The 13,778-nt window shown below is 42.8% G+C and overlaps 1 protein-coding gene across 1 annotated transcript in view; it reads left to right on the forward strand.

Moving 5' to 3' along the window:
* SLC12A2 (solute carrier family 12 member 2) overlaps window positions 1-13,778 on the forward strand; it is a 345,212-nt gene that overhangs the window by 247,064 nt on the left and 84,370 nt on the right. Inside the window, exons 17-18 of the mRNA XM_085632709.1 lie at window positions 3-143; window positions 1,463-1,569. Of these exons, the coding sequence (XP_085488835.1) occupies window positions 3-143; window positions 1,463-1,569 (248 nt within the window). The remainder of the gene's footprint in view (window positions 1-2; window positions 144-1,462; window positions 1,570-13,778) is intronic.

Here is a 13,778-nt window from a genome sequence, read left to right on the forward strand (position 1 = left end):
AGGGACCTCGTAGACAAGCCATGAAAGAGCTGGTAACGGATCAGTCTAGATACCAGAGATGGCTCATTAAGAACAAAATGAAGGCATTTTATGCACCAGTGCATGCAGAGGATTTGAGAGATGGGACACAGTACTTGATGCAGGTAATTTCACTACGAAAAATGTCAAACTTTGTGTACAGTAACCATGCCTTTTGGTTGGTATTCCTCTTCTGTAACTAAAAGGCATTCAAATGAATCTGCATTTATTAGAAAATAACTTTCTTGCTTGTCCCACATGTTATTTTGTCATGTCTGTGTTTTTTTTTGTTTTTGCATTTCTCAAACCTCAATCGCCTTGTAAGAAATTTGCAGTCTGCTCTGTTGACATGTCACCTTTTTAGCCTTGGTTTGCTACTCCCGTTCATGCCTTCATTCAGATCACCACTTGACTTTTGTTCTTGATCTTTGTTATGTTATCCACCTTCTGCTAAGTAGTCCGGCCACCACCTAAACTGTTACCACCGTGCACCTTTTCTGCCGTGTTCATTAATTCCTACCCCAAGGCACTTGTTTGTAGCCAGTAATCTTGCCAGTTATTTTGGCTTATCAGGTATTTTGCTTAATGAAAATGTTTGAGGCATATTGTCGCAGGGATTCCCAGTATGAAATGTGTTCCTTACCACATATTACAAAATGCAAACCAATGATCAAATACCTTTTCATTACGGGCATAACAATGGAGCATTGACCTGAGGGGGACTACACATTCGAGGACTCTGTGAAAAGACTTGGCATCACTCTTGGGCCTCAAATCGCCAGCCATGACCTGACCATTTGAGAATACTCCGGAGAAACTTTCTACTTTAGGGATTCTTACTCCGGGGTCAGGAGCTCATGGTCCTGCGCTTTTCAGGTCTGAATCATGCTTGTGTTCTCTAACTCTTTGCATATACCTTCTTCGTTGACTAGATTAGGGGCATTGTGGCAAGACAATTCATCCTTGAGACTGACTACATTATCCCAGATCTTCACACTGTCAACTGGCTTTTTGTACCAAGAGGAGTTTCTTTTTAGGCCTACATGCAGAGCTGTGAAGTAACAGCTGTTGAAGACATTTCTGCTCCTGCCGCTGTGCAGCATGGCACGCATATAGTTAATAATGGAAATGAGCCAGTGGACTACTGGTGACATTCATCTTAGTGGTATGAACACAGTGAATACAAATTTTACAAAACACGGTTTACATCTAGATTTCATGTACGTTGTAAATGCAGCAAGCCGTTTCAAATTGTATACTTTTTTGCCTCTGAACAGAATGTACTTTGGGGAATTGTGGTTTGCTTTGGAAACCAATACATATGTTGTCTCCAGTTTCATATTCAATTCAATGTGTTCTATCCAGTATGTATGTTGTCTGTTATAACTTGAATCGTTTTTTCTATTCAAGTTGGGCTTCTATTAATGCTCTGTTTTTTCCTTAGGCTGCTGGTTTGGGTCGGATGAAACCCAACACTCTTGTTGTTGGATTTAAGAACAACTGGGTGCAATCTGATATGAAGGATGTGGATACCTACATTAATCTCTTTCAGTGAGTAATGGTTATTATTCTAGTTAATTCAAATATAAGGTTTTGACCCCATACTAAAGTGTTTCATTGTTTACCAAACCTGTACACCTTAATCTTACCTACCGGCATCAAGCTATTTTCTTGCTTAGAACTGGTATTAATTTTATTTTATTTTGCAATGTATGTAGTGTGAATACCTTACTCAGAGTTGCAGCACTTAAGATTACCTGGAACACTGAGAACAGCATGATTGGTCGGAGGCTGCCAACACTAATTCCAGTACGAGGTTATGAGCATTGTAATAAGTGGGAAGGCTGCCAAACATGGCACAGAGAGGAGTAGCATGTGTTTCATTCCACTCTCTTGGTGGATAGGAGAGGTCTTGTTTCCAGGATTTTCCATGTTTTTTCTACCTAGCCTCATAGCAAATGGAACATGATTTGTTCGGAGGCTTCTGTGCATGCAAGCTATTTTTGCAAGGCAGTCCAATGTTTTTGAATCCTCTTAATTTTACAGGGAGATTTGAATACAAGGCAGGCTGTTTGTAGCAGCCATTAAAGTCAGTGTGGAAATGAGTTCTTTTGGATAATGATCAGATTGACCGTAGCATCCAGGACAATTTTTGATGGGTCAAAGTGGTCCCTGGGGGCACGGCATGAAGACATTGCCACTGTATATGTGTGACAGAGCAGTCGTATGTAGGAGACCAGAACGTTTTGATTGTTGGCATGAGGATGAGCCTGAACCAGACTGTTTAGATTTGCTTTTTGACCTACTGATTGCAAAACTGTCAGTCTTTGGCAGTTACCCTGGGGCCTGGATGACACCATCCTATTTGGGCATAAGTATTCCAATTTTAGAAATGTTGTTGCACTTGTGGCAATTTAACAAACATATATACAGCTCCGAGAATACAAAGGCTTGCTGGCGAGAATTCAATTGCTGGATACTTTGCCACAGTCGCACTTTGCCATCAAATCACCTTAGGACCACCAGTGGGTGATAGATAAGAGAAGTCCTTTAGGTGCATGTCCACTAATAGGGACTGGATTTGATGTTGCAAGGTGGCCTTTTTTTTTTGTTTGATTTGAACGGTTCTCGCACAGCGTTGCAGGGGCAGCTTGATGTTGCTGCTGGATGGCATTTTTTGTTAGATTTGTGCCATTAACGTATAGACAAATGGAGATGCGTTATTTGACAAATTAAAGCACCAGTGGTTCCACTTATAAGATGAATGGCCCATATGATGTTCTTTTGGACATCTAACCGTAGCCAAGATGGTAGTGTGTCCCAGGCTACTGTATGTTTTCTTAAGTATCCCTATTCTTTTTACCAAACACTTTGTCATTCTGCTGCAGTATTGTATGGTCAAACTAGTGTGGGCTGACCAAGTTGTGCTGGAACGCTCAAACCCTCCAATTTGAGCAAGATTGATTCTCCACTCATGACTTCGAGCTGTGCTACCTATGTGCACAAGCTCACTTTCCATACTACGGAAACCATCCTACCCCTTTCCAGCCACACATCCTGATTCAGTTGGACACTTCCAGCCCTACCCCACTCACTATTATTCTCTGCTTGCTTTCCACTCAGCCTATGGCTAAGCTGAACACTGTGAGGTGTACACTCTAGGCTTGTGACAGGCTAAGATACTGAGCTCTCCATGATCAGCTCTATTCCCCTGGTAATCACGTGGCACTGTTACCACTGAAGAATTAACCAAACATGACTAGGCAATTGCACTGCTTGCAGCTGCACACTCTTGGCATTCTGTACCCGACGGCTACCAGTTTTCAAGAAGGCCTTATTTACATACTGCTGGATGTCTTTCTCTACTTCAGACTTCACAAAGCGTTCATAGCTACCATATCCTCCCCTTAGACTCATGACATTAACCACTTTGACTCATTCTCCTCCCAAATGCCATCATGCAGGCAGAGAAATCTACTTTTTTTCCGCAGATCTATGTAGCGCGAACTAGACCCAAAAGTATTGGAGCACTTTACATGAGCACCTGTTACGTTACACAAGGACACATTGGTTTTGTGGTAAGCGCAGGGAGATTAAGTGATTTGCCCAGAATCACAGGATGCTGAGCCGATGCAGAGGCTCGAACCCAGTTCCCCAGCTCCAAAGTCTGCAGCTCTATCCTTAAGGCTACATCCTCTCCCCCTTGTGTCCCTACGGCCAGGAAGATATAAAGTGCTGATCTGGAAACCTTCTTGACTGATGCACAATGGAAATATTTGTGTGTGGAGACTGGACGTCTCTCCTCTAACGATAGCTAAGATTTATTCATAGCAAATTCTTACATAGAATATACAGCACCCCTGCCGTCTTCTTCAGGCTTGGATTTCGTGACTGCCCAAACTGCTCTACATGTTGAAATCCTGATGCTAATTTTCTTCACCTAGTGTTGCGATGCCCGCCAATTTCTAACTTCTGCTCTGAGGTATTGGGCGCTCTTACTAACATGACTGGTGCCAATTTTCCAGTACACCATTTATGGCTCTTCTGTGCTACGTTAAAGACATCCTAAGCAAAGTAAAACAAAATTCACTGCCTTGGCTGAGCCGCTTTCTAAAAGTAGAGTTGCGATCCACTGGCGGCGTGGTTCCACCCAAACTCAAAAACTGGCTGAGGGATGTTGAATGTTGTAATAAACAGCTAAATAAATGCATATTGCTATCTGATGCCAGGGCTTTTGGGGATTGTTTTGTGCATATCTTTTATAACGCTCTAAAGAGGAGGTGGCGACTGGGCGGCAGTGGCAGCCATATTAGCTCAGGATTTCTCCATTGATGAAGGGGTTGGGAATTGTTTGCCTGACATTGCAGGATCTCCTTATCTTTCTGGCTGCTGCTTGCTGTGACAATAGTGCCCCAGGGGTTGTGCTGTGAATTTGCTAAAACCTACTGATGTTATATGCCTCATTGGTCGTATGTGTTTTCATTGTAATAAATTGTGACTGTTCCAATTCCTGTATGTAGTGGATGGAAGTTTTTTTTTCTCTAGTTTGAGAAGTCCATTAAAAAGGAAAAGTCTGAATTTGACAGAGTAGTGATCAGGAGGTGGCGTTTTAAGGGAGCAATAGTCAATGCGTGGCTGTGATGTGGTGTTTATTTTCTTGTGTTTTATAAAGCGCTCTTGTATAATTACAATGTAAAGCCTTCGTTCCCTAAATCGTTTAACTAGGAATTTGATATTGTCCTCTGTACCAAACACAAAAAGACACCTGCATGAACCCAACAAGCCTCGTTGCAAAATGGTCGACATATAGAAAGTATTTTTCAATGGAAAGTATTTTTAATGCCAGCATAAGCAATGTTCAAGTATTCTTTCTCCTAGCCTACTCAGAATTTCTTTGATGCGGATGATTCTATGTCGGCTAGACAAAACTGTTTGAATATATGGCTTACCTACATACTGCTAATACCTCTAGAACAGGAGTGGAAGTCCCTATATGTAGGGTCAGCTTAAGGTGGTTCTAAAGTAAGGTCTTTAGGACCGCAGTTATATGGAGTATATTTATTGACACAACTGCATTATCGTGACCGAACAATCCAGGGCCGATCCTGCTTTGCACAGACCAGCTATAGCCGGCCTTTGCGCAGTGTCCTCCATCTGCATTCTGTTTTTTGCAACCTTTCAGGCAGATTAACTCGTACTGCAACACACAGGAATAGAAGCTGATCCCAGTTGTCACGATTCTCAGTGCTTGATGATCATCTTCACTAGGTACACCCTCAAAGCATCAGCTATTTGCTCCTGAATGGGCACAAGTTCCTGTGGGCTTCCTTGATCCCTGCCACCATGCATCTCCTAACCCCCCCCCCCCACCCATTTAGATCCTGCACTCCTTCCTTGATGTCACTTTTCAGCTCGAAGGATGGACTGCCAAGAGTGTGTTGAGTGAACTCTTTAGTTCCTGATCCTGGCATCTTCGCTGATAGGCTTAGTCTCACCAGTATGTGGAACCTCCCTGAATACGTTGTACTGAACTATTTTTTGTTTTTATATAAATCTAAGTACCTTTCGAAAAGCTACCCTAGCAAAAAAAATGTTGAATGTATTTTCCTTGAAACAAAGCTGTGTAATAGGTATTTGAGGTGGCGGGACTCTGTCACCAAGTAGTACGTTTTTCAAATGGAAAAATTTACAGAATTAAAAGTATATTGGGCCAAAGTGGAGCACTGCCTAAGAAAACTAAGTCATGCAGCCCCTGGCAAGAAGCAGTTCCACTGGCCCGTAATACCTTGGGGTCTCAGTTAGTCTCCTTGCATATTTACGGTCAAATCTGTGAACTAAGTACAGGATTTACTGCCTGCAGGTACACTTTCAATTTTTTAGCCAATTAAATCCTGGCACCTGGGATTGGTGTTTGCGTGGCTTTAATGTTAGGTGCTTAGATCCGTTTGTAATGAGCTGCTGAGCAATGTAAAGCTTGGTAAATTAAATTCAATAAAATGCAATTAAATCTATAATGCATTTTTTGCTGGCCCTGCTGTCAAAGCAATAAAAAGTTTATTTGTGCCTGTTGTGGTTATTCGAAACAATAGTAAAATCTGTGCCGAATGAGCACTGCCACCTCTACAGCTGGACCATTTGAGCCAATAAACTAGCACAACCTGGACTGCACCATATTCCTTGCATCAGAGACTGCCTGTCATTTAGTCCCCATTGTATTCAGGGGGTTTATCATCTGAATCAGAGACCGGCCCACAAGCATCGTACCCCAGATCGTGATCTATTGATCACTGCCCACACTGCATAAAGGTTTAAACTGTATTTTCAGCAGTGGCCAAGTTTAACGGTTCATATTTCCGAGTGCCCACTCTGGAAGTGTGCTGGGATCACCAGCTCATTGCCATTCATATCTTGGCTGGCACAGGTGCTAGATCAATGATTTTACAGTTGGATTGTTCTATGTAGCTTGTGGTAGCAAACCCAGTAAACATGTTCTGGGAGTATTGACATTACATGTGTTGGTTGACTCCAATATTACATTGGTCGCCTGCATCCAGAAAGGGCCTATCTCCTGCATCCAGAAAGGGCCTATCTGTGGACATAACCACTTCATATGAAAGAATGAAACCTTGTCAGCCTTACATCTAGCACAAGTATGTGTGACCACTTGGTACATCTATGTAGCAATTTAGTCGTCAAGTAGGTTTCGTGTAAGTAATTAAATTTAAGGAGTTTGAATCCAACCTTCTTTGAAGACACAAGCTTGATAGAATGCAGCCATCCTCTTGCTCAGATAGTTCTTCATCCGGAACCAAATGACACTTCGCTTTTAGTCCATTTCAAGTCTGATTTACCATTTTCCCGGAAAGCAAACTGCACATGCAACTACTGAGTGGTGGTGTACAAAGCAGGTATCTAGGCTGCTATAACTAAGGAAGCATGTGTCAGAATGTGCCCCGCTGGAACACCAAATTCTTACCTCCTTTCAGAAAATTGGAATGGTGTTCACCCTTCCACCCAGCACTGGATGCTCTGAAATACTCCATAAGGTTAGGTTTGGAGCATATACCTCCATAAGGACAGACTCTGTAAGGTACCTATTCCAGATTTCTGTTATCTTATTTGGAATAGGAGGTCCTTCTTAGAGAATTACTTACTTGGAATGACTTGTGGAGCCTGCGGACAGGAGCATGTACAGAATTCTCATTCAATGGATATTGGCCTCTCACAACCATTACATTTTAACACCCCTTCAACAATATGTAATTAAAATTAGTACAAGTCTAGATTCCTGGCACTATGTAGAGTTTCTTGATTTATGCATATTGTCCCCTACAGTACAGAACACATTGTAAATACTTTTTGGCAAAACGTTGTCAGTGGTCATAGTTGAGGGGAAAAGAGAAGCGTCCTTGCTAATGGCCATCCTACTGGAAGAAAGCATGTTTATGTAATTAAGTCTGGATTTCAGCTGTAATACGATTACAGCCTTAGGTTTCAGTCTGAACCGAAAAGTGTGCTGCAGGGACCCAGGATGTCCTGTAGAACATTTCCTTGTTCTTGTGCCAATTTTTTGTGTGCATCCTGGTATCAGGGAAACGCACGTTTTTCATCTTCACGGAGTGGTTGTATTGTCTTGCTGGAAACAGTGTTCATCTGAAGGTGTCGTGACCATATAATCCTGTTTGGACAGCAATTCCGTCTCACTGATTCTCAATGTGTTCACATGACTAGCCACCCTTGAAAACGTAACTGCAGTGCTCCCTTTAATCATTAGGATATAGGTTCTGCTGTTCTACTAAAAACGCATAATTTGTCAGGAGCCCATTAGTAAATTCCACCAAATAAAATGCTCCTATTGTTCCAAGTCACAAATCTTATGTGATCAAATATGCCTCCAATCAGGTTGCATTGCAATATAAGTGGCTAGAAACAAATAGCACATATAAGTGGCAAGCCAATTTTCCCTAACAGCTGAGGTGTCCGTTTCGGTTTAAACATTTCATTCTTGTGTTGTGTGCAAAAGAAGGCTTTCAGCTACTGCTACACACCCAATCCTGTCATTGAGAAACCTTTTAAGAAGTGGACGCATTTCACTACCTCCATGATAAATGTTATTGTACCTGTGGTAAAGTTATGATAGGGATGTGATGTTGCAAATGGCTGCACTAATCTGGTCTGGTTGGCATGAATAAATTGTCGTCTCCAGCATGTAGCTCTCTGTGCATTTTAGATTTATATTCAATCCCTCTATCACCTCTCAAACGAGTGGTTAAGAAAACATTTTTTTGTTCTTAATTAACCTTCCAGCTGGAACCTAAATCTGAGCTGCTCATGCTGGATACAGATTTGCTCGATGCAATAGACCGGCGCATAGAAGCTTTGCTACAGTGATATTACATTTTTTTTCAGGTACGATCAGCCAACAATAGAAGGGGGGACTTAAATAGGTGTCCGGGTGATCATGTATCGTGGATGAAGTGTGGAATATCCCCCAACATATGTCTAGGAACTTTGCAAGTCACTGGGGCATTCTTTACCCACACATAGGACTAGGGCTATTTTTATAGTTTAAGAACAACATTGCAATATTTTACATAAACGCCTCTTCCGACCTTTCAGACCTCTCCTGCCTAACACTGTTTTCCCTTCCTTTAGGCGTCCTTATTATTCAGAGTCCTGGAGAAATTAACCTGTAACAGCTCGAACACGTAAAGCTCCCCAACAACTTTAGAAAACTCAATCAAGTATGCTTTTTCAAAAAACATGATTGCTTTTTGTTCCTCCATTTTAAACTTCAACTACAACTATTCTCGTTACACCAACTTTACATCTTTGGCATCTTCGATGGTATAGAAGTTCATGTCAGAGTAGCAAACACTAGACTTACTTTCTGAAAACTTACTCTGGACTGTAACTTTCCATATGACGTGTTGACCACATCTCTGCAACACACAACACATGTTGTTCCTTTGCTGTTACTAACGGAACCCCCATTTTTTCTTTCGCCCTTTGCTTGGCAATTTCCTGCATGGTGGCAACCCTTGCTTCAGGTATCCATCCTGCTTGACCTTGTCCAGTTAGTGACATACGACGGTGAATCTAAACTTGTTTTCTAACTTTTAACATCAGTATATGTAGAACTGTCCTTTTGATAACTATTGATCTTAGTGCACGTTTGTTAAACTGCATGTAGTGGTTTTCTTTGCACATGCTTTTTACTACTCCATCTGCACATAGGTTTACAACTGCTAACTTCACTGTTAGGTATTCTCATGAATGATCCTCAACAACTAATAACCTTGTGTTATGCTGCTTACAAACTTCTTCAAATAAATTGAGTACCCAAAAAGCATAAGACTTTCATAGTTTCATCGATTGACTTTTTGTTCCATTCAGAACCCCATGTAAAAAAAGTGATCTCGAAATGAATTTCAGTGTGGCACAAGGCTAACTATTGCATCCTGCAGGCAGGCATGTCTATGCTTTGCATTACAGAACAGTCTCTTGCTCCACATCCTACTTAATCATGCAAGCAATCAATGTGCCATGCTTCTCCAACCCCATGCACCCCTGCACTCACAGGTACCTCTAACCTCTTTCTGGGGTCTCTTCTGCATCCCTCACCACCTCAATCGCCTTCAGGGATAGGAGCTCCTCATTTGACCCATTACAAACTATTAGCAGCTGAAACTCGGTGGCTCTTGAAATGTGCCCTCACCATTTCCCCCATTTTTTAATTTTTTTTAATGGTTTTGTGAAAATACAAATAGTCAAATTGACAATGATAAAATCCGCTATAAATCTAATGTTTAAACAACCCTACAAAGACCAAAGGGCACTGTGTTCTGAATTTACTAAATGGTTAGAGATGAATCCTAAAACATGCATTGCAAGTGAGCTTAGTAAGTTAGATGAGTACTAATAAAAACTGAACATAAAACAATCTGTGGAAAATATTAGTGTTAATGTCAGTAAGGTTGCAGTGCAAACGTAGGAACAACGACTTGAAATGATGATATCAATACACAGCATAGGGAGAAGTGCATTGAAGTGAACAAGTGATAGCTGTATTAACCCTATATGCTGTTGTAAAGTTCCAACTAGTGAATAATAAGAATGCAATTCTTTCTAAAAGAAACCAGGAAGACTTCTGCGTCAATCTGTTGTCAATCAAAACATTGGAGTGTTAACAGACTTTAAGCTATAAGGATTAGCCACAGTATCTGAAATACATCAAAAGACTCTGGATGTTCTTGCACTATGAAGTATAAGCGCACATTATTATATGACTGGAACAAATGCAGTTGCTTGTTCTAGACTGGATGAAAAAGCCCCAGAAACTATGCAAAGGAAGGGAACAGTGCCTCAGATGAACCGGGTGGGGAGAAGGGGAAGGATGAGAGAACGAACAGTAAAGCACCAGGGGAAAGAAGAAGCCGGTGAAAGGATCCAAACCCCCTGAAAGGTTGACTTTTCTGACAACATACTTGCTTCTCTCTAGACCACATTTTTTTGCGTCCACTTAAGTGGTCTAGGGCACCTCAACTGCTTCCTCTGTTTGCAACAACTTAATCGTCCTTTACTATCCGTTCTTACTTAAGTCTATTGATTGCTGTGTAGCCTCCTAATTGTTCATACAGACTGTTACGTCCCCTAAAAGTAGAGTCTGTGCTTCTCTTGCCACTTTTTTTTTTTTGGCATACCTCTACAGTCCCCTTCCATCAGGCTTTAAAGGACGGCCGCAGTTTCTAGATAAAATGAAGGACATTGGCTCCATGTAAACCGTGGTGATTCCAATGCAGACTTTCAGGCTACTACATTCTCCACTGAAAAGCGGATACTCCTATGCATTTCCATCTGTGATAGGATAGAAAAGCTGTCTCTTTCAAACAAACCGCAGGACAATTCTGCTGCAATGCAAATCTTTTACTACCACATTTCGAAGCGTTCTCTCTCGTTGGTGAGGTATTTAAAGCATCCATGGGAAAATTCGTCCATATTTATTTGCAAAAATCTGCTGCCTTAACTGCATCTCGAGAGTGGACTTTTAAGTTGGTCAAGCTCCACTCTGGTATTTCTTTCCTCCGTAGAAGTTACTTTTTTTTCTTGTTGGATCTGGTTTTCCTGACTTATCCATCTGTCTCTGGCCCAGATAATCACTGGTGATCTCATGACATAAGTTGCTTTTAATGTTGGTTCTCAATTAGGATTATCTTCATGACGTAAACAGCCCACCCACGTCCTCAGTCGCAGCCTGCAATTACTGCCTGGGATTAACCATAAAATTAAACTAAGGTGCTGAATGTCAGTGCAATGCACAATGGGATTCAGGAAGTTCTGGAAGATTTGCCTTTTTTTGGCTTTGTTGTTTTTGCCATTTAGAATAGTGTGTTAAAAAGAGAAACATTCCCTCTTTTAAAATTCCGATCTAATAATTTAATAAAATAATTTTATGCCACATGTCTAATTTATTGTTCAAATAGGTTTTCTCTCTGTAAACGTTCTTCCACTTTGACATGCATAGGCAGAAATGCTTATGAAGACACTCTGGATGGAGAACCATGAATAAGAGTAACATTTTCTTCCTACAAAGTGGCTGAGCTGTTAGTAGGGAAACATCATTCAAAGCAAACCCAACACAATGATGAACAGAGTACTGAAACTTTTCAAACACTCAGCCCCAGTCACAAGATCACCATGCCACTCCAGTTTGGACCCAGCCATATGACCCAGATCCTTATGAGAACTGCCACTGGATTCAAGCTAGCCTGGCTGATGAGGGGTGATACCCCGAAACTGGTCCAAGATGCTTGTGTCTGGTCCTAGTTCGACCTGGCCTAGCAGTTCGGGCTGGACTGTTCTCTGCACTGTGCCCATGGGGGTACCTTGGGTTTACATATAAGAAAAGGGAAGGTTAGGGCCTGGCAAGTGAGTGCGCTTGCCAGGTCGACATGGTAGTTAAAACTGCACTCTCAGACACTGCAGTGGCAGGTCTGAAATCCACTTGAGAAGCTACTGGTGTGGGTGGCACAATCCTTGCTTCAGGTACACTAGTAGCATTTGATTTACAGGCCCAGGGCAGGCATAGTGCACTTTACTAGGGACTTACCAGTAAATCAAATATGCCAATTATGAATAACCAATCATGATCACAATTTACGCAGTGAGCATTTGCACTTTGAAACTGATCTGCAGTGGCAAAGTGCCCAAAGCCTCTAATCCAGCAAAAACTAAATCCAGTACACAGTCAAAATGCAGGAGGTAGTCAAAAAGTCAGAGGAAACCATGCTAGAGTTGTCAAGTCTCTAGTATTTGGTGATGCCTCGTTTGTTAATTTGCAGTTTGGTGCAAAATTGTTATTTTTCTTCAGACTGTCTACTTCAGCTCCCAAACAACATACTTCTATTGCAGTAGCTGGTTAAGTTGATAGCCGCTGCAACCTCCTTCAACCTACGCTGATCGCCTGGCTGGTGCCCGCCTCCCGCCGCCGCAGCTACTTCCAACGCGGCCGTGGAGAGGAGGACAGGGACTACAGTTCCCAGGCTCCCTAGCGGCCGGAAAGCCGCCAACGCCGTTTCCGCGCACTGAGGCGCATTTAAACCAAGCACTCCCCCGGCAGAGCGGGCGCTTTGAACTTACTAGAGGGGCAGCAATTGCCGTGGTGCAACCTCCTTCATCCTACGCTGATCGCCTGGCTGGTTCCCGCCTCCCGCCGCCGCAGCTACTTCCAACGCGGCCGCGGAGAGGAGGACAGGGACTACTGTTCCCAGGCTCCCTAGTGGCCGGAAAGCCGCCAACGCCGTTTCCGCGCACTGAGGCGCATTTAAACCAAGCACTCCCCCGCGTTGCGGGACCGCGCGCGGGCAGCGCCGGGCTAAGCCCGGGCAAAGGGCGGGCCGTCAGGGGCTGAAGGCGGCTGGGCTGGGCCACCCCCTTAAGATCCACCAACCAAAGGTACTGTAATATTTGTATGTGGAATCGTTGTCGGGAGGACGGCGAAAAGGAAAACAAGAGCTGCCAATGGCAAAGGAAGGGATGTAGCAACATTGGACTCTTACTTGGTGAAAGTTTCCAGTATGCTGAATGAGGAAATAGAAAGAACTGAGAAAAGACTGTCTTTGGATATAGGGTCTACTACTTTTGTGTCGGTTCATGCAGAACCTGAGGGACTAGAGTCCCAGCTGGACCCCACAGTGCCGGATATTCCAAGGGATTTAATAGGAAATGCTATGTCTACTTATGATCAGTCGCCCAGACCCCCCACAATAGATGTGACAGATGACTCTACTCCCAGTATTACTCCCACTCCCGCCCAAAAGAAAAGACGCTGTACTAGGGCTGGAGGGGTAGGGCTAACAAGTAAGATTGCCCCCCCTAAGGGGCCAGGGTTACAAAAGCCCAAGCATAAAAAACCAAACCGAATACCCCTTTGGAGGTCCAAATGGATCTCCTCTGGGTGGTATTTAAAGAGAAATTAGACCATATCTTAGCTCAGATTTTAGATGGGTTATCCTCTCTGGAGGAAAAAACGTCCTGTATAGAAAAGAGCTGGGGAGTGAATGGACCACCCAACCCCCCCTTAGTTCATAGTGAATTACAGCTCCCGGTCCCATTGTCTCAGTCATCCACCTCAAGAACCACTGTCATACACCAAGCTCAACCTTTGAGCCAGATTAACATTTTAATCGAGGATGTTGATTCTACATTGAACTGAAACACTAGGCTTTAAAGGTCCTCTGAATACCAGGGCTCCAGCAAAA

This window comes from Triturus cristatus, chromosome 2_1 (assembly GCF_964204655.1).
Source record: "Triturus cristatus chromosome 2_1, aTriCri1.1, whole genome shotgun sequence".
NCBI classification, from domain to species: domain Eukaryota; kingdom Metazoa; phylum Chordata; class Amphibia; order Caudata; family Salamandridae; genus Triturus; species Triturus cristatus.